Here is a 25,957-nt window from a genome sequence, read left to right on the forward strand (position 1 = left end):
CGGGGGGTCCCAGACTGGGAGGGGGCACAAGGGGGGCTGGGGGATCCCCCCCCCCCCGCCAGTGCACAAATTTTTGTGCACTGGGCCTCTAGTAGTTTATAAGGCCTGACAACAAAAGATTTTAGTTGGCTATGAAAGGAACATCAAGGAAAAATAAAAACATCAAATTAAGTAACTCTTCTTTGAAAGGCTGGAGTGGGAAGTAAAAGATCAATTAAACTGTGTCTGTTTAGGACAGTGGTTCTCAACCTTCCTAAAACTGCGACCCTTTAATACAGTTCCTCATGTTCTGGTGACCCCCAATTTCATTGTTACAAATTGAATATAATTAAAGCATAGTGATTAATCACAAAAACAATATGTAATTATATATGTGTTTTCTGATGGTCTTAGGCGACCCCTGTGAAAGGGTCGTTTGACCCCCAAAGTGGTCGTGACCCACAGGTTGAGAACCACTGGTCTAGGATGACTGAAAAGAAATAGATTTGTTTTGTCATAGTTTCCTGATGGGTAGAGAGGAAAATGAAAGGATGTTCTAGGAAGAACATTGTGCAGGTAGAAAATGCCATTTCATTGCTTTAATTGTGATAGGGTTTTGTGTTTTTAAAGATTTTTTTTAAATGATTGCTATTTCAGTGAAGTGCTAAGTGCATTACATTTTATTTAATTTAATCCTCACAGCAGGAAGCTGGTGCTGTTGTTATCCTCACTATACAAGGGGGATTATCTGAGGTTTTGAGAACTGAAGGCGCTTGTGCAGGTCTGCACAGGGCTGTCTGGTTCCACAACTGTATTGTTACAATGTCATAAGAAACTCCATTAGGGTTGGAATGAAAGTATCATGTATTTATTCTAAGGGAGACAAGACTTTGCAGGACATTTGGGGCCAGGTTGGAGGGTGTTATATGTTGGGTATTTTGTAATTGGGAGACAAGACCTCGACACAGATTCCTTTTTTCTTTACTTTTTATTTTTTTGTTAATCCTCACCCAAGGATATTTTTCCATTGATTTATAGAAAGAGTGGAAGAGAGAGGGAAAAAGAGAGAGAAACATTGATGTTAGAGAAACACATCAATTTGTTGCCTCCTTTGTGCACCTGACCAGGATCTGGGCCAGGGAGAAGCCTGCAACCAAGGTATGTGCCCTTGACCAGAGTCTAACCTGGGACCCTTTGGTCTGCAGGCAGATGCTCTATCCACTGAGCAAAACTGGCTAGGGCTCGACACAGATTCTTTTTTTAAGTTTTTTTTTTTTTAAGAATTTTTATTTATTTATTTTTTAATATATTTTATTGATTTTTTACAGAGAAGAAGGGAAAGGGATAGAGAGTTAGAAACATCGCTCAGCTGCCTCCTGCACACCCCCTACTGGGGATGTGCCCGCAACCAAGGTACATGTCCTTGACCGGAATCGAACCTGGGACCCTTCAGTCCGCAGGCCGACGCTCTATCCACTGAGCCAAACCGGTTAGGGCATCGACACAACTTCTTAAAGGAAGTTGCCAAACATCTTCCCTGGGGTGGGGGAGGAACATTCATGTCATGAGGCAGGGGTTTAACCCTGTCAGGAGGTTTCTTCCGACCTGGAGATTCTGTACCGTTACTTTGAACCCTTTGGCAGACCCATGCACTAGGGGCAAGGAAATATTTCCATCCTTCTTGCCGATGTTCCATGGAAGTGATACCAGGAGCCTCTCCATCTAACATCCCTCTGGCGTTTTTCTACACTTTGAATGTGGAAGACTGTGTGTGGATGAGTGAGTGGATGGGCTGTCAATAAGTCTGGCTTCTTCTTTTCTTTTCTTTCTTTTTTTTTTGTTAATCCTCACCTGAGGATGTTTTTTCCATTGATTTTCAGAGAGAGTGGAAAGGAGGAGGGGGAGAGAGAGAGACAGAGAGAGAGAGAAAGAGAGAGATATCAAAGTGAGAGAGACAGAGACACATCAATCGGTTGCCTCCTGCATGTGCCCCAACTGGGGTTGGGGATCGAACCTGCAACCCAGGTATGTGCCCTTGACCGGAATCGAACGTGTGACCCTTCAGTGCATGTGCAGATGTTCTAACCATGCAGCAACACTGGCCATGGCTTTTTTTTTTTTTAACTCTGGTGTCCACTGTGCATCAACTTTAGAACTTGACTTAAATGAAGCAGCATGCTGTGGTAGACAGTGCATGGGCTTTGGAATCGGCTAGACTTGGGGTGGAATCTCAATTCGACCTTTTACAGTGTGCAACCCCAACCCTGGGCAATGTACCTAGCTACTCTGAGCCCCATTTTCCCCATATATAAATGGGACATGTCTACCTTATAGGAAAGTACCTAGCTCAGTGGTTCTCAACCTTCTGGCCCTTTAAATACAGTTCCTCATGTTGTGACCCAACCATAAAATTATTTTCGTTGCTACTTCATAACTGTAATGTTGCTACTGTTATGAATCGTAATGTAAATATCTGATATGCAGGATGGTCTTAGGCGACCCCTGTGAAAGGGTCATTCGACCGCCAAAGGGGTCGTGACCCACAGGTTGAGAACTGCTGACCTAGCTCATTTTCTGAAAGTCTAACATGTTCAAGCACTTAGTTCATCAGGTGAGTCCAGCACCCGATTCTATCAAGATCATCAAAGACTAGCATCATGGTTTATACTTGTTAGAACGTCTCCATGCATTTGGATTGTGACGCTCAAATACTTCTTTCTTAGAGAAACAATGTGAAAAAGTTCAGTCAATCTGAAATAAGTGGACTGTTGTTCAAGGTCTGTCTTTTTAAAAAATACATGTTTTTATCGATTTCAGAAAGGAAGGGAGAGGGAGAGAGAGATAGAAATGTCAATGATGAGAGAGAATCATCAATCAGCCGCCTCCTGCACGCCCCCCACTGGGGATCAAGCCCGCAACCCAGGCATGTGCCCTTGACCAGAATGGAACCCATGCCCCTTCAGTCCGCAGGCCGACACTCTATCCACTGAGCCAAACCAGCTAGGGCCAAGGTCTGTCTCTTAATAGTAGGTGACTGAGATCTTGGACAGTGGGATTGTTGTGAGCATTAATGAGTGGGAAAGCTAAGAAATTAAAGTGAGCATTAGATTCACTGGTGGTGATGCCTTAATATAGATGCCTCTGGCCAACTAAGTCAACCCCTAAAACTTGTAAACCCTTAAAACTTGACTGTTAGGCAGAATGGTGAAATGCTATTGTGGCCATGTTCTTGAAAGAGCAACTAAAATTGCTTAGCCTTGGGTTCACATGAGTAATCCTTTGCTAACATGTGTTCACTTGGCTCCTTTCTCTGGTGTTTGGGCTCCAAGACCATCTGCCCCTGTCTCACTGGCTGACATTAAGGATGGGCCAGTTCTGGCCTGCCCTGCACCAGCAGTGGGATGCTGACCTGTCGGCTGAGCCCTGGAGCCCGCAGCTGTCAAGGAGACCCAGCTGAGGCTGGTTGCTGGGCCCAATCACCGCATCTGGTTGGGACAAGTTTGGCATATCTTTTTCAACACCACTGTCTCCCTGGGAACTACTCAGTGCTCACCATTTTGCTAAGTTCCTAGGTGTCCTGGGTGGTTAGGCACAGCTGGTCCCTTCTTCTGAGGAGGTTCGTTAACAGAGGAGAGTTTATCAGAATGCTTTTGATAACAACTCTGAGTTCTTCAGGATTGATCATCATTTAGGGCTAAATTGTTTGGTAAGATGATAATTACTACAAAATCCAAAGTAGGGGATTCAGGGATGGTTGGCAGTTTGGGAAGGTTTATTATTGGTTAGCCAGGGATGTTCATGGAAACATTCATTAGTGCTGCACCCGGGAAAGAAAACAGTGTCAGCAGAGTAGCCCAACCTGGCAACTTCCATGGGAAAGCGCAGCCATCAAAGGGAGCCTTGCCTCAGGACAGAGTGGATTCCAGAGGTGTAGCAGGGCCAGCACAGCTGGCCAGAGTCGACATTGCAACTCAGGGGACAGAACTGTGGTTTGGAAATGCAGGGATTGCGAGTCCAACTCTTGCTTTTGCATTTTACATCCTACGATTTATTTCTCATTCGTTACCTTAACTTTGGTCCTAAAAGGAACTCCGTCAGGCACTTGCAGAATATTTACCATCAGGCCACCAGTAAGTTTGTCTTTCGGGAGCTGTTTAGGGAATCAGAACAGGTTATCCTGGAGTCAAGGAAACCTGGGTTCTGATCTGAGCCTGAAGCTGTTCTGCTCCTCGCTACAGCCTAGCAGCATCCTGGGGGCTTCTTAGAAATGCAGACCCTCAGGCCCACGAGACTTGGGAGTCTGCATCTATGTCTTAAGATCCCCGGGCGATTCATAGCACATAATGTTGATGGGCTCAGGGAAGGCATGGGCTTTTTCTATCTTCTTATTTGTTGTTTTGTATCCCCAGTGTCTATTTAAAGTCTAGCATGTGTAGCTGCTAAATACATGACTCTTCCTCTGACTTGGGCACATCTGAAATTCTAGGGACTTTGTAAGCTTCTAGGGACTTCACTGTAAAGTGGGGTGGGGAGGGGAGTGGGGAGTGGAGGTGGGGCCGACCTGCAGTGGTTCAGAAATTGAAGTGAGCATTAGAATCACTGGTGGTGGTGCCTTTGGCCAACTAAGTCAAAATCTCTGAAGGTGGGTCACAGGATTGGTACTTTTTAAAAATTTCCCTTCGTGTTCAAGAATGTTTATTATAGTATCATATAGAATAATAAAATCTTTACATACTCCTCAAGAAGAAATGGATAGATACAATGGAATACAATTCAGAGGTTTAGATGAATGAAATAGAACTACATGTATAAACATGAATAAATCTACAAAAAACTTTTTGGAGGGAATAAAGTTGCAGAAGGATGTGTGAAGTACGGTACTACTTACTAAAGTTTAAAAAGTTCATATGTGCACAATGGAAACATACACACGCAGTAAAAGTGTGGATGGGAATGATAAACACCAAGTTTAGGGTAGTAGTTAACTTTGAGAGGGAAGAAGACGATTGAGTGGGAGTTTTATAATCCTTTCATATTTTATTTCTTTTTAAAAAGAGTGAAGAAAAAAGGTTGCAGTAGCAAACATGAAAAAAATAAGATTTTTTTCCAAAGGAATGAATATCTGATTATTTGTGGCACTATTCTCTATAATTCTTCCAATGTTTAAAATGTTTCATTATAAAATGACTAAAAACTGTTCCGATAATTGTGATGCAGACAGTTGGCATCTGGGAATTCTTCCCTTTGATATTCTGAAAGGTCCTTAGGACTTCAGTTTTAATTTTAAAAATATTTTTATTGAGTTTTTTTTTTTATCAGAGAAGGGAGAGGGAAAGAGAGAGAGAGAGAGAAATATTGATATGAGAGAGAAACATCAAGAGAGAAACATTGATCAGTTGCCTTCCGTACAAACCTGACCAGGGATCGAACCCACAACCTAAGTATGTTCCCTGATGGGGAACCGAACCAGTGACCTTTTGGTGCATGGGACAATGCTCAACCAACTGAGCCACACCAGCCAGAGCAGGACCTTTCAGTTTTAAATGTGTTTGTACACAGAGAACTCTCTCCCAACCATGCTGTCTTATTCTCATAGATGACTGATGCTGATTAGGACGAGCCCAAGTCCTGTGACGGTCTTGCATTCTGTCCTGATGGGATGCAGCCATTTCTCATGTCTATGGTGTTGGTGAAAGCCACCAATCTAACTCTGCTTTAGGGATCCAGCCTACAAGGACCTCCTCTGTGTTGTCTGCTTTTCTCCTTTATTACAGGAGAAGTTCTGCCCTAATCTTAGAGCTCTCACCATAGAGCCACCTCCTACATCCGTTCCCCAAGCTATATTCCTTTTCAGAACGCTTTCACTGACACTCCAGTTCAATGGTAGGACTTATCCATGTCAATCCTAAGAGTTTTCATTGCCCACTCAAATATCACCATTTGCAATCAGTTCTCTTATTGCTGTATCTGCTTTGGTAACTTCTTTTCTATACCAGAAACGTCCCTAACGTTTAATCAATAAGGATGACATGTTAGTCTGTCCTCTGGATAAGTTAAGAAGGAAGAAATGACTCTAACAGCTATTGTCAGAATGGACTTTTAAGTTGAATTAACTCATTATTATTTTTGATATACTCTATAGCAGTGGTTCTAAACCAAGAATGACACCCCTCCTGGCTCCGGGACATTTGGCAGTGTCTGGAGACATTTTTCATTTCAAAACTAGGGGGTGCTATTCGCATCGAGTGGATAGAGGCCAGGGAGGCTGCTAAACCTCCTATAATGCACAGCACAACCCCACTCCCAGAATAAAGAATTATCCAGTCCAAAATGCCAATGGTGCCAAGGTTATAGGATCCTGCTCTACAGATCCTCCTGCCATGAGCATCCCCCTGTCAGTGAGGGAGTGGATGGGGCTGCAGCTTCTTCACGGTGAGACAGTGGAACAAGGGATGTAGAGATCTCTGTGAATATATGTATGGATTATTCCTGTATCATCTTCATGGTAGGGTGGGGGCTAGGGAGTTAGTGGTGTTGGAAATCGGGGATAAAAAGAGATTAAGGAAAAACTGGAGAGGAACAAAGCCCAGGTGGCGGAGAGAACGGAGAGGAGCTGCCTTTGATGCCTTTGAACTTGGCACTTTGCTATAAATAACAAGATAGCTATTTTAAAATCTTCCCGATGTAGATGGTGGTAGGGAGTTACAGTGATGGCCCCTGTGAGTCATGCTGACACTCTCTTGCAGTGTGACTTTGCCATTCCTTCATTGAGAGGTGGAATCTATTTTCCTACCCCCTGCATCTGGGCTGGCCGTGTCACTTGCCTTGACCAAAAGAATGTGGAGGGAGGGATGATCTGTGACTTCTAAGGTCATTCAGCTTTGTTTTGCTCCCTCTTGGAACATTTCTACCACCATGTGAGCAATTCCAGCTGAGGAAGCCTCTTTGAGCAAAAAGCCCAGGTGTCCACTGTCCTGGCCCAGCCCAGCCCCCACCCAGCCAACCTTCTAGCTCACTATGGTTCTATCACGGAACCCAGAAGAAATCAGCTCACCCACCCAGGCGACTCACCAAGTGTGAGAAATAATAAACTGTGGTATTTTAAGCCCCTGAACTTTGGGGTAGTATGCTGTGCAGCCATGGGTAACTGGGCATTGTATCTCAGTGACTTCAATTGAAGCTCTGGTTGATATATTTGCTTTCGAATTCGTGTGTAAATATCAGATCCTGGTACCGAGAAACTGAGTTCTTCCTCCTTTGTTTCTTGCAGCACTTCTCAGAACTCCTGGATGAGTTTTCCCAGAACGTCTTGGGTCAGCTGCTGAACGACCCTTTCCTGTCAGAGAAGAGTGTGTCGATGGAGGTGGAGCCATCCCCAACATCCCCAGCCCCTCTCATCCAGGCCGAGCACAGCTATTCTCTGAGCGAGGAGCCGCGGGCCCAGTCACCGTTCACCCACGTTACCAACAGTGACAGCTTCAATGATGGTAAACTCAGGGCAGGGGCCTTGGCACCTTTGACTCGGAACAACTTGAGGGTGTAGAGTGTGGGCTATAGTAACGTCAGCACCCACGGTAGCCACATCTTACTCTGTGTGCAGCTTTGTGCTTGGGTTGTGGGGAAATGCAGAGAGACACAGGGCACATTTCTGTACCCCAGCCTGTGTACTCTGGGAACGTGCTCTAACTGGATGATAGTAATTGCTTTCTGTGATCCTGTGGATTGGGCAGCAAAGCATCCTTTTACAAACCAGGATGGCCCATCTGGTTGATAATTCCATGAATTCCATTGTTTCAAGAGTCCAAGATCTTTTTTTTTCTTATTGTCCAAAGTTTTACATATGTCTCATTTTTCCCCCACTTGACTCCCTCGCCCCTCCCCGCCAGCCATTCCCACCCCAGGCAAGCCCCCACCACCCCAGTGTCTGTGTGCATTGGTTATGCTAATATGCATGCATTCAAGTCCTTTGGTTGCTCTCTAACCCCCGCTCCCCTTCCCTTGCCATTTGTCTCTGGATCTATTCTTGTTCATCAAATTATGTTGATCATTATGTCCCACATATGAGTGAGATCATGTGATATTTACCTTTCTCCGACTGGCTTATTTCACTCAGCATAATGCTCTATGTCATTTTTTTTTATGAGAAAGAGTTTTTATGACTACTCTTCTCCATAGAAGCTTCTTGGGCATCCTCTTCGTCCACTTCCAGCATGTTCTGTTGAGCCCCATGTATATGAGATCTTGGTGATCATTCCTAGACTTTCTTGATGGTGACCCTTTCATGTCCGTCATCAATGCCATTGGGATGGTATTTGTTGAAGGTCTAATTTTTCTGGTCTCATAGATAATAAGAAGACCATTACTCTATAGGCCTTTAATTGGTACATGCCTTATCTTCCAGACTCTCTAAGGCAGTGGTTCTCAACCTTCCTAATGCTGCGACCCTTTAATACAGTTCCTAATTTTGTGGTGACCCCAACCATAAAATTATTTTCATTGCTACTTCATAACTGTAATTTTGCTACTGTTATGAATCATAATGTAAATATCTGATATGCAGGATGTATTTTCATTGTTACAAATTTAACATAATTAAAGCATAGTGATTAATCACAAAACAATATGTAATTATATATGTGTTTTATGATGGTCTTAGGCGACCCCTGTGAAAGGGTCGTTCGACCCCCAAAGGGGTCGCGACCCACAGGTTGAGAACCACTGCTCTAAGGTATATATATCTTTTATAATTAATTTTCTATGTTTTGTTTTCTCAGAAGTATAACCAGCTATTTAGTACCTTGAGTAAGTTTTAAAAACTGTGTTCTCTAATCCTAGTTCAGCATATACCCTCTTTTCACTGGAGGATGGTGTGGAGGGGAATGCTTACTAACGCCACCTCCTCTGGCTTGACCTTGACCTTGACCTGGGGTTCCTCCCCTCCTTATACCACTGAACATATGGCAGAATCTTTGGAAAGTGACTCCCTACAGAACAAGTTCCCCCATGCTTCCCTTTGGTTAAAGGCAAATACCTGTGTCTACTTCTTTAAATAGGGGATTACCTTTGTGGTAAAATCCTTCCTCCAGGAGGGGTCCCAAGATCTACCACTGGCCTCTAGAAGAACCGACTCTGGGGCAGTAAAACGTGGTTTCTTGGGATGGAGAACGCTGTAGGTTTTTTCTTTTTCATCTCAGGTACGTTATTCCTTTGACTAGAGGTGTACTGATCAGCAGTCTAGGAAATTTGACTTTATATCCTCAGGGAAGGGAATGCCCCAAATCTGTGAGTAGATTCTTTCTTGGCTGGACCCTGCTGGAACCTAGACTATGTGCTCAGATTTTTCCTGAAAAGAGGTTAGGTGCATGATGACTTAATCCTTCTCTGTAGCTGTCCACTTTCAGGAGAATGGGGTGAGGGGAAGTCTCTTGCGAACAGGGGGAGGAAGAAATAGAACTAAAATAATTTGAGGATGTGGAGTTGTGGTGAGGGTAAAATGAGCTGATGTATTTAAAGAACTTAGGACAATGCCCACCACATAGCATTTCAGTTAATCAATATTTTCCTTCCTTCTCTCCTCTTTGTTCTTCTGTTGTAGAGTTGCTATAATTGTTGTTATTTCTTCTTTTTCCTTCTTTTCCTCCTGCTTCTGCTTCTTTTTCTTCTCCTCTTTTTCCTCCTTTTCTCCTGCTCTCTCTCTTCCTCCTCCCTCAATTCTTATTAAATCACTTTCAGGAGTGACCTGAATTCAGACTCAGGAATGTGGTCTCTGTTGCTACTGAATACTCCTCATGCTTCTGCTTCTTTTACTTCTCCTCCTCCCTCCCTCTCTCCCCCCTTTCTCCTGCTCTCTCTCTTCCTCCTCCCTCAATTCTTATTAAATCACTTTGAGGAGTGACCTCAATTCAGGCTCAGGAATGTGGTTGGTCTGTGTTGTGACTGAATACTCCTCATTTGTATCACTACATGGAGGAGAATTATAGGGAGTCAACCTTCTCCTGGGTTTCAGCTTAGATAAATTCATGCAACGCTTGCCTTCATTTATTATTTTAAGAATGAACTTTAGCATTAGATGAAAGGTACGAATGTCCTTAGATTTGTTCCCATCCTGAGGTTCTGTGTGGGTGTGGTTTCTGTGTAACATTCGTACCTGCCGTTGCTCATGGTTTCTCCCCATACTTGCTTTTCTGCTTTGCCTGTTATTTCTACAATTTTTTTTGATGGCTCTGTTTCAAGCCCTACTTCCTTTGTGGAAGTCATTTCCATGACCTCTTGTATTAGTTATCTATTGCTGTGTAATAAACCTCCCAAAATTAATGGCTGAAAACAATAATTTTCATTTATTACCTCTCATGATTTCTGTGGATTTTAGAATTCAGGAGTGGCTCACTTAGGTGGTTCTCATTCAGGATCACCCAGGAGTTTGAAACTAGATGTTGGCCACGGCTACAGCCATCTACAGAGTTCTCCAGGTTGAGAAGGTCTGCTTCCAAGGAGGCTCACTCACATAGCTGGCAGTTTGATGCTGGCGAATTGGTTCTTCTCCCTGGGCTCCTTGAGAGTCATCACAGCTTGACAGCTGGCTTCCCAAAGAATGAGGGATGCACTGGTAGTATAGTGGGGAGCACAGCTACCTTCCAAAGAGTGAGGAATCCGAGAGACCACGGCTGGAGCTGAGATACCTTTTCTGACCTAGCCCTGGAAAGTTTCTGTCAGCGCCATAGGGCAGTCCTGATTCGTTGTGGCAGGAGACCCACAGGATGTGAATGCCAGAAGGATAGGAAACCTAGGGGATATCTCAGAAGCTGACTACCACACTTCTCGCAGTGATGTCTGTGAAGTGACTTCTTCTGGGTCTGAACTCCTTTAGCACATATTATCTGTGCCGTACAGTGTAGCTGTTCACCCATCTAGTGGTTCTGGACTTGTTAAGGACAAAGGTATGCAAGACTGAAGCAGGGCCCTAACCTTTGGTGATGGCCTCAGAGGAGACACCTGCTCTGCTCTCTCATGCACTGCTTACCCCCTGACTGTGCAGACCCACTGGGCTCCATGTATTTGATTAGGTGCAGTGTCTTCAATAGGATCAGTGCCAGGTAAAGGTAGGTGTTTTATTAATGCTTTATGATTCATTTTTAAATTTCATTCCAAAGCTATTTATTGAGTATCTATCTTTGCTTAACCTGCCAGGGATTTTTCTAAGCATTACTGAGTAAAGAAGTACATATACTTTACTAATATAAAGATCTCTGCTCCATAGAATTTACATTCTATGATGTGAGGTGAGGAATAGAAAATAAGAAAAATTAAAAGTAAAACATACAGTATATTAGATGATGATATACAGGAAAATAATTTGGAAAAAGGGATAGGTAGTTCCTGTGTTGGGGGTGTATATGTCTTAGTCCATTCAAGCTGCTGTAACAAAATACCACAGACTGGGTGCCTATAAACAATAGAAATTTATTTCTCACTGTTCTGGAGGCTAGAGGTCTGAGATCAGGGTTTCAGGAGGGTCAGGTGAGGGCCCTCTTCTGGTTGCAGACTTCAAATTCTATTCTCACTCAGCAGAAGGAGCTACAGAGCTCTGTGGGTCTCTTTCTTAAGGCACTAATCTCATTATGACCCTCATGACTTAAGCAGCTCCCAAAGGCCCCACTTCCTACTACCATCACCTTGGTGGTTATGATTTCAATATATTAATTTTGAGGGACACAAACATTCAAATGATAGCAAGGGTGTGTTGAAATTTTAAATAGGATAATTGGGGAAGGTCTTTCTTTGAAGGTAACATTTGAGCAAAGATCAGCAGGAGATGCAGGAAAGAACTATTGGTAAATATATAGCTCAAGGAAAGGCCTCCAGGCAGATGAAGCAGCAAGTACAATACTTACTGTATATTGTATTCATATAATTAACATCTGTGTAATTAGCCATTCTGCAGCCCTTGCCATTCTGGAATATGCAGATTAGAGATGACCTAAACCAGCAGCGGTTCTCAACCTGTGGGTCGCGACCCCTTTGGGGGTCGAATGACCCTTTCACAGGGGTCGCCTAAGACCATCAGAAAACACATATATAATTACATATTGTTTTGTGATTAATCACTATGCTTTAATTATGTTCAATTTGTAACAATGAAATTGGGGGTCACCATAACACGAGGAACTGTATTAAAGGGTCGCGGCATTAGGAAGGTTGAGAACCACTGAACGATCTAGCAAACTAACTGTCCCCTTCAAGACTACATGCTTGTTGAACACCCACTGTGTGTCAGGTACCTACCTAGGCTCTTATGGGATGCAATAGTAACATTTAGTTCTTCCCTCTGTGTAGCTCAGAGCCTCATGGAGATGCCAGGTACCCACATACTTGATCAGACAGTTGTGAATAATGTCCCAGGAGAAAATGAAGCTGTGAAAATTGAGAGGAGAGAGCACATTGAAGGTCACAGGAAAAATTGCCTAAATGAGGCAGAATTTATTTTGGCCTTGAAGTGTTGAGTAGAGTTAAAACCCTGGCGATGGTAAAAGATTCCTGGTGAAATGAATGAAAATAAGCAGATTTCCAAAAGTTCAGGGTCCCTTTCTTTTCCGTGATAACACTGTTGTTATTGTTGTTATTATTATTCTGGGGCTATATCACAAGCTTTAATGCAGTGAAGGGTTTGGAGAATATAATTTAAATATTTTTTATTTTTCAGTTACAGTTGATATACAATACTATATGAGTTTCAGGTGGTCTATCTCTTTGTTTTTAAATTCTAATCAATATCAATGCAAGGTAATGGGACTCATGGGTGCCACCTATGCGAACGGCTCAGTGTGAGGAGAAATAATCAGTCCATCTTTTCCAGGAAGCCTATCTAGTCATTAGGCCAAAGCACACATCCTGCAGTTCCACCAATTGGCCCCTTGTTCTATTTATAGATCCAGTGTTGCAATAGGTTGTGCTAGTACTTTGCTGAGAACCGGTACAGCATGTCAGATATATTTTGTACAGTTTCTGACCCCCAGTTCATCTTCATTATTTGCCAGTTTCCCTCTGAGTAAAACCTACCTTCCTATGCAAGCAAAAGCACTTTTATGAGTAGGGGATAATGACCATGGGAAGGAACCATTTGGGTGTGTGAGTCAGGCAGTGGGCGTGAATGGATGGGGAACTTGCTCAAGGCAGCTTTGTCTAGGTCTTAGCTTCAGTTGTTTTTCTGAGTTTTGTGGATGGCCAAATTTTTGGGAACTGAATTATTTTATTCATTTGAACCCCATTCTACATCCCCCTTAAGGGAGGAGCAGTCCACAAGGATCCCTCTTGATCCAAGTGCTCTGTTGGGCAGATCACTTACCTGTTGGAGGAGGAGGATGGTTCCTTAGGCAACACTTAAAAACTGCTGTTCCCACTAAAGTTCACATTCTTCACCTCTTGCCTTGGGAAAACAGCTTAAGCAAAACTAGGAGTTCTTGTTTCTAGTGATGATAGTATGTATTTCATCACAACTGGGAAAGCCTGTAAATCAGATCATCTTGTCCAATTTTATTTAGATTAAAGGCAATCTATATATATAAAAGCCTAATTTGCAAAGTATCCCCTTGAGTTCTACCCACCGGGAGTTTGAGCGCTCGCTATGACGTGCGCTGACCACCAGGCGGCAGCGTGGAACAAATGAAGGCCCCGGCCGGCAGCAGCTAGGGACCCTACTCGTGCATGAATTTCATGCACTGGGCCTCTAGTTCTTTTATAATTGCTTCTAAGCCTGAAGCAAAGTGATAAGATAAAGTTTGAGTAGAGACTCCAAGTTGATTCGGATTTTCCTCTTTCTTTTTCTCCTTCTTCTCCCACTCTAGCCATTCTTTCTTTCCTTTCTTCCTTCATTGTTCTTTCTCTGCTAACTCTCCCTTCTTCCTCTCCCTCCCTCCTTGAACCCCAAGCCAATTATACAGGGCATTATATATATGAGATGTCCATACCCTACTATCCTATCATGGACACCAGATGGACTGTAGACCCCTAAAATAGTATACAAAATTTTGGACTATCAACATGTGTCAGTTTTTCTGTTGAGAACATATTATAACTTTATTTTTAGATCTCAAAAAAGTCTGTGAACAAACAAACAAAAAAGGCTGGGAAACACTGGTCTAAGATTACATAGGAGTCATCTGTCTTCAGAGCTAAATTTATAGACTTTTCTGAAACACTCGAGCTAAAGAACTTCATGTGGTTCAGCAACCACAGGAGCCAGTCCTAGGAATGTCGGCTCGGCCTTCAAAAGTACCAGAAAGACACCCTACATCCAGCCCAATCCTTTTTCCCTGTGATTATGGCTGTTAACCAGATGCTAGGCAGGGTTTTCTGTTTGGGGGAAAAAAAGGAAGTTATAAAGAGATAAGCAGAAACATCCAAGTAAAATGTAAAATGTCTGTGGCTATGTCTATGCTTTGCTTGAGGAATACAAGCTTATATTTGAATGACCAAGTCTTGCATCTCACCACGAGTTACTCTATCTTACTCATGTTTCTTTGTAATTAAATAAGGAGGCTAGGTATTCATTTGCTTTGCTCCTTAATTGCAGTCTTCTTTCTAAGGAGAAAACTTAGCAGTGCTGGACTAAGGCTGTTTGGAGAGAACTAGACATGGTCCCTGTCCTCCCAGATGATACAAGAACAAAGTTAGAAAATATATGAAATATCAACAGACTCAGCATAACATATACTAATACAGAAGTGGTCTAGTACAGTATTTGTACCATGCACAAGTCAAGGTAACTTTATTTGGGGTGGGATAAGGGACTGTAACTGTGGCTGTTTCAGGTCTAGAGAGGTGGGATCAGGGACATAAATAATCACCATTTTCCTTCTGATTAAGCTAGTCAGGTTTCTAGCAGGAGCTATGGGTGGCGGGGTAGCTGGCGTAGTATAGATAAACTAAATTTATGGAGCTGTTTTCACATGTGGGAATGAAAACAGACTACTGTGCGCTATAGATGAGCAATGCTGCTGGTATGAGGTAGCCTGGGGGAAATGGGGACCGCCTGCTGGAGGCAGTGAGTGACTCAATGTTGGTTGGGCAACAAGGTCTTAGGAAAGTGGGATGGAGGTTTTGGGAGACTAGAAAAGAATGTCTCTTGGCTGATGAAGGCAGAGCAGGGGAAGTGTACATGGCTGTAGTAATGCCAGGGAAAATGGGAAGGTGCATAGTATGCGTGACAAAGAAAACAGTGGGTTTTGAAATGTTTAAATGAAACCCGGGGCAGAATGTGCACACGATAGAGTATGCTGAGGACGGGGTAGAGGTGAGTCATAATGACATAGGTTTCCAGTCTGCAGGGTTGGAGATGCTTGATGTTGAAATGTCCCAAGGAAGTGGGACCCAAGGGACAGTCACAGAGGAGTGATGAAGAGCTATGTCTTCATCGTGTTTAGTTTGGGCCACTGACAAGAGCATTAGTCGAAGCCATCTTAATTAGAGGGGGTAGATTCGAGCGCGGGTGTTGGGGGGTGGTGGGGAGATGTGCAGGTCCTTTGCTTACAGAGAGTACTGGGTCCTCTGGCACGGATGGGCTGAAGAAAGAACCTGTTGGGTTGAACAGCCCAGGCTTGTGATATATGCTCTTTGGTTATCCATCACCATTTTGGCATTGCCTTTGATTTCCTTTTTCCAACAGGTAAAAAGGATAATAATGCTTCTCCTTTAAAAAAAAAAAGTGAAATGACTTCTTTGTCTGCCTAGTCATTGCAATGCTAGACTAGTATAAGAAAGCAATGTTTTCATCTATTTCGCAATTAAAATTACTTTGGAAATTTATGAGTGAGAATCATAACTTCAGAAAGAAAAAAAATGTTTATTGCTAAATAAATCTTTGAAGTCAATCCTCTGCCCCACAGATATTTAATTCATACTCTAACCACTGTATCCTGCAGGAGGACCTGAGGTGCTAAAAGTAAAGCATTGTCAGAATATAGCGGTTCATCTCCAGAGTTAAATTGCCTGGATTTGAATCTGGGCTCTGCCTCTTACGAATGGTGGGATCTTGGGCAAGTTGCTTAACTCTTGTGCCTCGCTTTTCTGATCTTTAAAATGGGAATAATAACACTTACCTCATACTGTTGTTGTAGAGATTAATAATTAGTAGTTAATAACATGTATTAAGTAAGCATTTAGAAGAGTGACTGGCAATTAGTAAGCACTAAATAAATGTTAGATATCATTATTATTATTTATGTAAATTACTGCATAATTAAATACATAATTTTCCAACTGGCCATGATATGAATGACTAGAGTAAGGCAAGGAGGTGCAGTATACCCAAGCAAGAAAGAACAGTGAGGGAGGTATCCGAGAGAAATTACTAGTATACTGGATAGTTGTCTAATACAGCGATTTCCAACCGGTCTGCCGCGAGACTTTTTAAAACATGCAGTACTCGACTATGTAGTCAGGGGCACTGACCTCTTTTCCCTTAGATTGTCAAATAAAAAATGACAGCAGCCGACACAACAATAGCTGTCCGGTGTGAATAACTAAAAATTATACCTATATTTTTTGTCAGATCAGCAAAAAATATGTTTTGTTATGCTGCAGAATTTTAGTAATTTGTTTATGTGTGCCATGAGAGGGAAAAGGTTGACAATCGCTGGTCTAATACATGGAAACATTTAGAATGGGGCTGGGCATAGTGAGCGCTCAGAATGTTTTAGCTATTATTGGGGTTATCTTAACCTGGAGTTTTTCACCTTGTGGAGATTAGATTAGAAATCTTTATAAACTAAGGTAAGCAGCATCAAAAGAACCAATATTTCACCTTTTGTAATGGCTCATTATGGTCTCAAGATAACATTAGTGGAAGAATAATCACTCTTGGTTACAGCTGTATTTAACCATTGACATCTTCCTGAAAAGCAGTATACTAGAGTGGCCAGAGCACAGGCTGTGCATGTGGTGTGCCTTAGTGTGAATCCAGGTCTGCCATGTACCAGCTGCATAACTTTGGGTGAGTTATTTAATCTCTTTGTTGTCTGTAAAGTGGGGGTAGTAGTAGCACCTGCTTTACACCGCTACTCTTAGGATCGAATGAATTAAAATATGTAAAGCACTTAGGACAATATTTAGCACCTAGTAAATACTCACAGTTAAGTGTTTACTATTTTTACCCTGTCCTGCCACTCATGGCTGAAGGTTATTTCAGTGTTAAGTCACCCAGGGAGGGGACCACGGGCAGACAGGCCTCTAACTTCCATTTGAACGTGTAGTTGGCTGTAGTTTCGTATGATTCCGACATATCCCACTGAATGCTTGCCCTCTTCCAGCCTCTAGAACCCAGCCTTACCGTTTTTCCTTGACGAGATTTTTACATCAAAAACTGATCAAGATTTGCTAACTCCTTTGAAAAATTTCAAAGAGCAAACAGTTATCAAATGCTGAGGCATATTTGTTTAATTTATAAAAAGTTTCTTTTCACTTTAGACATGTTATGTAATTAGCAAATGGATATATCTTATAAGTGGTACTTGTCACATGTGATTTCTCTTTTTTAGAATACACACACACTATACGTATACACGTATGTATGTGCACGCACATGTATATACACGTATATACACATAATAACATACATATATAGTATAACATTTATACATATACCATGCGCTCCTAATTTAGAGTTGCATCTTTTCTTTCCCTCTTCCCAGGAATCAGTATCTATCCAATGCAATTATTTATGCAGAACACATGGAAATGATTGAGGACCTGCATTTTGGTGTTGCCTCCCCATTGGCTTAGATTTCACGTCTTCTTCAACTCCTCTACTCACCCTGCTGTGTGAATGCCCCTGGCGTCCACCCCCATGGCTCACGCTGCTCCATTCTGTCCTTGGTTGTGGAGGACTTGCTCATCATCATGTGACAGTGGCTTGTTTTTATTTTCTTGCTGATAGCTGCGTGGTGATGCTGAGGACATGTGCCAGCCGAGTCTGACCTCTGACAGGAAGCTGTTTAAATGAAACCAGAAGACAGGCAGGGCTTCTTCTTACTCCCCACTGTGTGCACTCCTGACCTTATTGGGTGATATTCTCCTTCTGCGATGAAACTTAAAAGGCGTGTAAACACAATTTAGAGGAAACATTTTTAACTCAATATCTGAGCTTCAAGCTTTAGAAATTAGAGGGTGTAGCATATGTGTTGACACTTGCTTTTGTAGTTTAGCCAATAACCCAAACGTCTAAGGATAATTTCAGTTCTAAGCCATGGTGCTCTTGCTGATCTTTTTTGCCAATAAAATAAAAATATGAAAATAAGGCCGGGTGGAAAATGATAATACATGTTCTACTCATTCCCTTTTACTCTATCCTTTGTTAACCTCATACCTCATAGGTTACATTTGTCATGTTGTTTTCTATGATTTGATATTTATTTCCACTGAGGGACAGAGTACAAGCCAACACCCAGTAGTTCAGAATGAAAGCCCTTTTCTCCAATTCCAACTGCCACTGGAATTCTGAGGGATTTAGATGAGACATACTTATTTAATTTACAAAAAGTTTGTGCTCACCAGGTTTTTTACTGGCTGATTTTCTTCTCATTTATTCTGTGACATAACTGGTAGGCCTAATGAGTCCGTCAAAAAATATGAGTTGATATGGTTCACAATTGATGGTTTAGAGGAATTATTATGGAAATGAGGTATAGCTATTTGGTTGCAATAGGTTCTGATGAAATGATTTAATTTCTTGAATATATATTCAATTATATTCTATCAGCCAGCTATGTTACTTCATAATAAAATATGCAAAACTTATTAGCTTTAATGACAATCATTTATTATTACAGCTCACATGTCTGAGCCTTGGCTGGAGGCTGGCTGATTTGGTGGGGGCTAAAGGGGAGGGGCAGCTGAGTGATTTTGCTGGATGCACTCACATGTCTAACACCAGCTGAGAGTTGGCTAATTTTAGCCAGGCTTATTTGGGGGTAACTCTCTTTTGTGTGTCTGTCATCCTCCTGGGATCAATAGATTGTTCTGACACATCCTTCTCATATGATGGCAAAAGTACAAGTGTGTAACTCCAGCTGTGCAAATGCATTTGTTGTTATTTTGTTGTTGTTGTTGTTATTAATCCTTATCTGAGGATATTTTTTCCATTGATTTTTGGAGAGAGTGGGAGAAAGGGAGGGAAGGGGAGGGACAGAGAGAGAGAGGGAAACCATCAATGTGAGAGAGACACATCAGTTGGTTGCCTTCTGCACATGCCTTCCCAATGGGACCGGGGATCAAACTTGCAACCCAGGTACAGCCTGTTGACCAGGAATGACCCTTTGGCGGGTGGGCTGATACTCTATCCACTGAGACACACTGGCGAGGACTATAAATGCATTTTAAGACTCCACTTGTGTTAGGAAGCTAACATCCCATTGGCCAAATCAAATTGCATGGCCAGTCCCAAGATGGGTACTAGTCCACAGTAGGAGGGTTCTACAAAATACATGGGAAAGGACACGAATAGCTGGAGGATTGAAGAACTGGAGCCAGTATTGCAATTTATTCCATATATATTAAGGTACTCATTGACTCTTGTTAATTCAAAGGATGCTGAATGGACCTTGAGCCACTGGAGCTTCTATCTAATAATTACCATCCTAAGGCATAAAGTAGTTCAGGAAGAAGCAGGCCATCCCCATGTGTGAGCATCCACATACAATGTATACTCAGTACAGGCAATTTAGAAAGAGCATAAAATTTAAAGACAAAAATGTCACATGTGTTCTGAATTATTCTCCAGAGATACGCTTTCGGCATGTTTCCTTTAGTCTTTTTTTCTATTACTTTCTTCATTAATAGTATACAAATTAATATCCAGGTTTGTTTCTTAATATTTTATCACAAATCTTTGCCGTGTTATTAAAAAGGTTTGATATATGTAATGTTATTGGATATATAGATATTCTATTGTATGGGTACGCCATAATTTGTTAACCTTGCCCTTGCTCTTCAATGTTTTGGTTATTTTCAGTGATTTGTGATTGAAAATAATGCTGTCATGAGCCAATTTGTGCACAAATATTTGTCTGCGTGTTTAGCTGTTTCCTTAATGGCAAGAATATTGGTTGGGTGTGCAGAGATCTGGGTCCCGCATAATTTGCACTGTGTTTGCATGTCAGTTTCCTCACCTAGAAAATGATATATTTGCACTTGATGGTCATAAACTTCTAACTCAAAAAGTATCTTTCAAGTAGAGGCCTAAATTACTCTATCGGAGTGGAGGCATGAAGGCAATGCCAGCTGTTTGTCCTCTAAAAAACTCAGGGGAGGAGAGGCAGCTTTCTCGGCTTCTCCCTGCAGAGAGAGTTCAGTTGTGTTTGAGAAAGTTTTGTTTAATAATTCAAGTATCATGATTTGTCCTTCAGTCCCGTCTCCGATAGAGCAATGACTTTATATGGATAAATTTCTTTTAAAACAGGGGAACAGGACACTGAACATTGAGAATGTAAACTATCTTGACCTATTTTATAAATGTGTGCCCTTTGAGAATGGCTTAATGAGATTGGAGGAACCAATTTCATTACCTGTCTTCATTTTGTCATAACTTTGTATTTGCTTTTTGTGTTTATTTTTTGCCTTTTCTTTTGTTTGACTTGTGACTTCAGTTTTATCACAGCATCATAACTTCATGGCCAGGGGATCTGGCCTTGCCATACAATTTCCTGGTAATTGCCTGAGGCCTTTTCCTCAGGGATGTCACCTAACCGTTAATTTTAATAAACACGGAGGCTATATATTTCATCATCCTGTCTCTTTCAGCTAAATATTGCTCAGTGTGGGCAGAGGAGACATCCACATGCCATTGCTGAATGGAGAAAGTGTGATCTCTGCTCTCTCTCCATCTCTCCCACCCTCCCCCACATCTGTCTTCACTGTCTCTTTCTTGCAGGTGACAGTCTTCTCCTTCCTAAGCTCCTTTTGGGAGAGGCATTGGAGTCTTCTCTTGGCTCCTCATGCAGCTGCTTCTCTGAGCTGAGCTGGGCGCCCATCTGGCCAGCAGAAATCTGTGTCAAGTACAGTGTGGTCTCCCTCCTCAGGCTGCCATCAAAGGCCCTTTGTTCCCTCCCCTCCCTTCCCCTCCCCCTCTGCCAGGATGTGGCGCTTACCCCAGAAAGATGGAAACTCTCCATCACTCCACCACACTCAGCAGCATTCTAGAACTAGCCCTGAAAGCAAAACATCTCCTTGCCCGTCTTCGTTTTACTTCAGGAACCAAATTGGGGCTGGGATAATTAAGTCAATTATAATTTGGCTTTAGGGGGCAGATCATTTTCCTTTGTGAATGGGAATCTCACTCTTTCCTGTGTTGGAAGGAAGTTGCTTATGAAATACCATTTATTATTTGTAAACTTTAGTTTTTAGCTTCGGTGCCCGCGCTTCCCAGCCCTGGCAGTAGTGGGTGATTTCCTTGTGCTTTTTCATGAGAAAACTTGAGTCCAGTTCTTGAGTGTAAAATCATTTCATAATGCGAATTACTGCTTCCCTGAACAGTCATGACTCACCAAGCATGTTGTGTGAGTGTTTAAATATCTTCATGAAGCCTGGGAGCCTATCTCTGTTTATTTTCTCCTCATTTTAGTAAAACTGGGATTAGGTAAGGAATGCTGATTCTGGAGAATCCCTCACTTGTTTTTTCTTGTTCTGCGCCTGTTTGCAATCTCCTCGTCTTTCCTTTCCTGCTCTCCTTCCTGCTCTTCCAGGGCTGTGCTGAGGCGGTATGTCTGAAACACGGTGCTGTGTGGGGTCCTGGGAAAGTGTGAGTTAAGTGGTAGAGGAGCTTTTGTCTGCTCTGTTGTGTTGCTTTGTTGCTACCTCCAGGCCTTGTCATGATCACGAAAGCCAGTAGCAAACCAAGACTCAAGACTCGCCAAGACTCAACCCTTTTGTCTGGATGCGTATGTAGTCCGTTTCGGCAAGGGCCAGGCATTGGTGACTAACTCTGGTTTCCCAGAGGGCTAGTAAAGTTCTGGACGTCTAAGTCTGGTTTAAAGCATACGTGGGGTTGTGGGAAAACAAAAGACTGAGAGTGAGAAGAAAAAAAAAAAGAAAAAAGAAGAAAACAAATAACTGTCCATTGGGAGAAGGCTAGAGATACCTCCTGGCCATTGTCTGCAGTCCTCTCTCCTGAGACCCTGGTGGCCAACCACTTGTCTCTTCTTTTTATTATTATTTTAAAATGTGCTTATTTATTTATTTTTAAATAGATAACACATTAACTTGGTTTGAAAACCAAAAAGTATAAAACATGACACATTGCAATTCTCCCTCCTATTCTCTTTCCCATCCTCCCAGCTTCCTTCCTGCCTGTACAGGAAGCCAAGGTTCTTTCTTTTTCATGGACCCTCCCAGAGTTTCCTTAGCGAATGACACTCACATGAATGCAAGTATGGTTTCTTACTTTGCCATTGGTTCTTCTATCCATGTCTCACACCCTCATTATATTTCCCTTTATTCTACTCTCAATCATTCTTTGTTGGAGCCTTTTTTTTTTTTTTTTTGAGGAGAAAGATGAGTGGTCCTTTGTTTTACTTATGCCTGATGCCCAGAGCCAGTTCACAGGTGTGCTTGTCTTTTTCCCACAGATGAAGTGGAGAATGAGAAATGGTACCTGTCTACCGAATTTCCTTCAACCACCATCAAGACCGAGCCGATTACGGAGGAGTCACCCCCAGGACTTGTTCCCTCTGTCACTCTGACCATCACAGCCATCTCCACCCCGTTTGAAAAGGAGGAACCTCCTCTGGAAATGAATACCGGGGTACTCTCAATTGTCTTCCATATAAACAAATGAGATCAAAAGACCTAGCTTCTCATTCTCTAATAAGGCATTTCATCTGTTTGGAGCTAGTGGCTGTATATGTCTATGGATAGCTAACTATGTATGTATGTATGTATGTATGTATGTATGCATCTAGGATATGTTGATTTGGTGTCAGCATTGATTATATAATTTCCTTTAAAGGCATTGTCCAGAAAAATTGGTAGCAAGTATGATTTATTTTTTCTGTGATTGCTATTACAAAATAAACCAACAGCTGGATATCCATGGTAAATAAAGGAAATCCTCCATGTATTGATTTTTAAGGCAGTGGAAAGGTCCTGGTTAAGATGATGGGGCGATTCATGGCTTACAGAGCCACAGCAATCGGGAATGCTAGTGCCTGTGCTATATTTTACTTTCCTACTGCAATCCTGAGTTGCAATGGCTCAATTCTTGGATCACACACCTATCAATTCTTATTGTGTTGCCCATGGAAAACATAAGAAATTGGGAATTTCTTCCTTGCTCAATTCCATGCCGACAGCAGGTAGAATTTCACCTTCTCTCTGGGTATTTCCAGTGTCAGCCAGTAGACCAGAATCATAACTTGCTCAGTAGCTACCTGAGTCTCTTCACTGGATGGGGCTCCTGGCTATAGAGGAGTTGGTTTTAAGTACCTAGAAAGGTCAGGGTCATGGCCTTGCTCCCTGTGCATGAACAAGATACCTTTTCTCTTTTTCCTACCGAATAGTTCATGGGTAGATATCGCCAGTCATCAGGCAGCCTGGAGAGAATGAATGAGGGTGGTTCACCCAGTGCTTACTCTGCACGAACCGGTGCAGGCCTGTGGCTCGTTAAAAATTTCTGACTATTTTGTGATAAGATGCATTTCTATTCCCATAAAAACAGTAGAAAAAGGACTAGTAAGTGAGCCCTGGGCTTTTAATTTGAAGATTCTGTGGGTTCCATCTGCTGGAATGCCAGGTTTGGCAGTGAGAGGGGGGTTGGGGCTAAACCAGCTCCCTGGCAAAGTCGCCTGTGTTCAGCCGGGCCTCAGCCGGCTCCGGCGATGCGGGGCTGCCCCTCAGAGAAAGACGCAGATGACAAATAGCTCCCTTGGGTGTTTCATTGAGGTTGTTACTGGTTTTTAAAAACTGTGTTTGAAATTCTTCCTTTAGGTTGATTCCTCGTGCCAGACAGTCATCCCTAAGATTAAGCTGGAGCCTCACGAAGTGGATCAGTTCCTAAACTTCTCTCCCAAAGAAGGTCTGTCTCCTCTCCTGGGCCCCTTCGGTTTGGTGCAGGTCGGAAGAGAAAGACAGTGTGGGAGAAGTGCTGGGGTCAGTCGGTCCCAAAGCCATAGCTTGCTTCATGAACTAGCTCTGTTCTTAAAAACCTTGATTCTAAGTACACATTTTGAAAGCGGCATTTTATTTTTTCATACATGTACAGGCTTCATTTCCCCCTAAATCTTTTACGGTACTTGGACTCCTAGCCAGGGTGACTTTTCAAAACCTCTCTAGCCTGCTGTGACTCCGATGGAGAGGAACAAGAGCACGGGGGCCTCCTGCCGTCCTGGTGGGACCCTGTGCACACAGCCTGCTCCCGTGGGGAGTGGTGACCCACAGAGACCAAGAAGCAGAGCAGTTCTCATGGACACACAGTCCTCCCTCATTCCACCAGAAACTAAGTTAGGATTTGATTGCGACCATTTAATCAGGGTAATAATGTGTTTGCCTTTATTATCAATTTTAAAAAGATTAGAGTTTAAAGCGTAATAATGTTGACTAGAGTCCATATTGAGACAGTATTTCCTTGCACCGGGTAATATACATTTGTGCCTTTCAGCTTTAGATACGGCTGTAGTTTTCTTCATTTTTATGATTCCGGTTATTATTATCAGATACATGTCGCTGTTTTCATTTCTGTTGCAGTTTGCTTCAGAAAGTGTGGTAACTACTAGCGCGTCCCAGGGTGGCCTCGGAATCCGGGTCACTGGAGGAGAGGTGTCCCGAGAGTAAATAGCAGCCCTTCCTCGTTAGCCTGACAAACAGATCAGGAAATCCAATATCCTTGAAGGCCTCTGAGCTTCTAGGCAGAGCCGCTGATGCCTCAGCCCCTTTAGTAACCTAGGAGCTGCATTTCAAATGGTATTTAGAAATCTGATACTAAGGCACCTGTGGCCAAGTCTACTAGTAACTCTTCATGGGTAGGAAAGAGGGAATTCAAATTTGCTTCACTTTTTCCTGTCTGTTTTGTTTGTGGGGCTCTCTCTGTTTAGAAAGGAGAAAAGCATTAGAATAATTTGGGCTGTGCCAAGTAAAAGGGACAGTTAGCACTAGGAACTCCTGGCTAGTCCCCCAGAATGTCATACACGGCCCCAAGTCTGCTCTGGTTTTTGTTGTTGTTTGTTTGTTTACAAGCACTTTACAGTGCTTTTTAAAGAAGCATTATTGAAAAGTAAACTGAGGCATATTATACATTTTGAGTTTATTTTGAGTAAAGTTGATCGGAACCGGCAGCACCAACCTGGAAGCGGTGAGAAGTGCTCCACCAGCGAGGTGGGGAGAGACGCACAGGAAGGGGCAGAGCAAAGGGAGCACGTTCCGGCTGGCTGGAGCGTAAAGCCTCGTGGGCTGTTCGTGGTGGGTGTCCTTAGGTTTCAGTTTGGTAACCTTGAAGCATTTGAAGGCTTGGCTCTGGGTTGCTTACGTAGGCCGTAGGCCGCCACAGCACTGGAGTCCCCTCGGAATAATGGCCTCCTTGTTGAGTTCATTTAACACCATCGAGTGCCATAGATTTTCAAGGCGTTGGGGAAACCCTGGCAACACACTCAGGACTCGTTTCTAGGTAAGCACATAGCTAAGGTGCATACCTACCCTCCTTAGCTGCCTGGAACTGTTGGCAGGGGAGTTGGCAATAGAGGTATATAGGCTTGCTCTAGAACAGTGATGGCGAACCTTTTGAGCTCGGCGTACCAGCATTTTGAAAAACCCTAACTTAACTCTGGTGCCATGTCACATATAGAAGTTTTTTGATATTTGCAACCATAGTAAAACAAAGATTTATATTTTTGATATTTATTTTATATATTTAAATGCCATTTAACAAAGAAAAATCAACCAAAAAAATGAGTTCGCGTGTCACCTCTGACACGCGTGTCATAGGTTCGCCATCACTGTTCTA

The 25,957-nt window shown here is 42.6% G+C and overlaps 1 protein-coding gene across 1 annotated transcript in view; it reads left to right on the forward strand.

Moving 5' to 3' along the window:
• Positions 1-25,957, forward strand: part of CREB3L2 (cAMP responsive element binding protein 3-like 2) — a 119,798-nt gene that overhangs the window by 67,790 nt on the left and 26,051 nt on the right. Inside the window, exons 3-5 of the mRNA XM_005882500.2 lie at positions 7,250-7,466; positions 22,593-22,768; positions 23,950-24,037. Of these exons, the coding sequence (XP_005882562.1) occupies positions 7,250-7,466; positions 22,593-22,768; positions 23,950-24,037 (481 nt within the window). The remainder of the gene's footprint in view (positions 1-7,249; positions 7,467-22,592; positions 22,769-23,949; positions 24,038-25,957) is intronic.

Source organism: Myotis brandtii, unplaced genomic scaffold (genome assembly GCF_000412655.1).
Source record: "Myotis brandtii unplaced genomic scaffold, ASM41265v1 scaffold724, whole genome shotgun sequence".
NCBI classification, from domain to species: domain Eukaryota; kingdom Metazoa; phylum Chordata; class Mammalia; order Chiroptera; family Vespertilionidae; genus Myotis; species Myotis brandtii.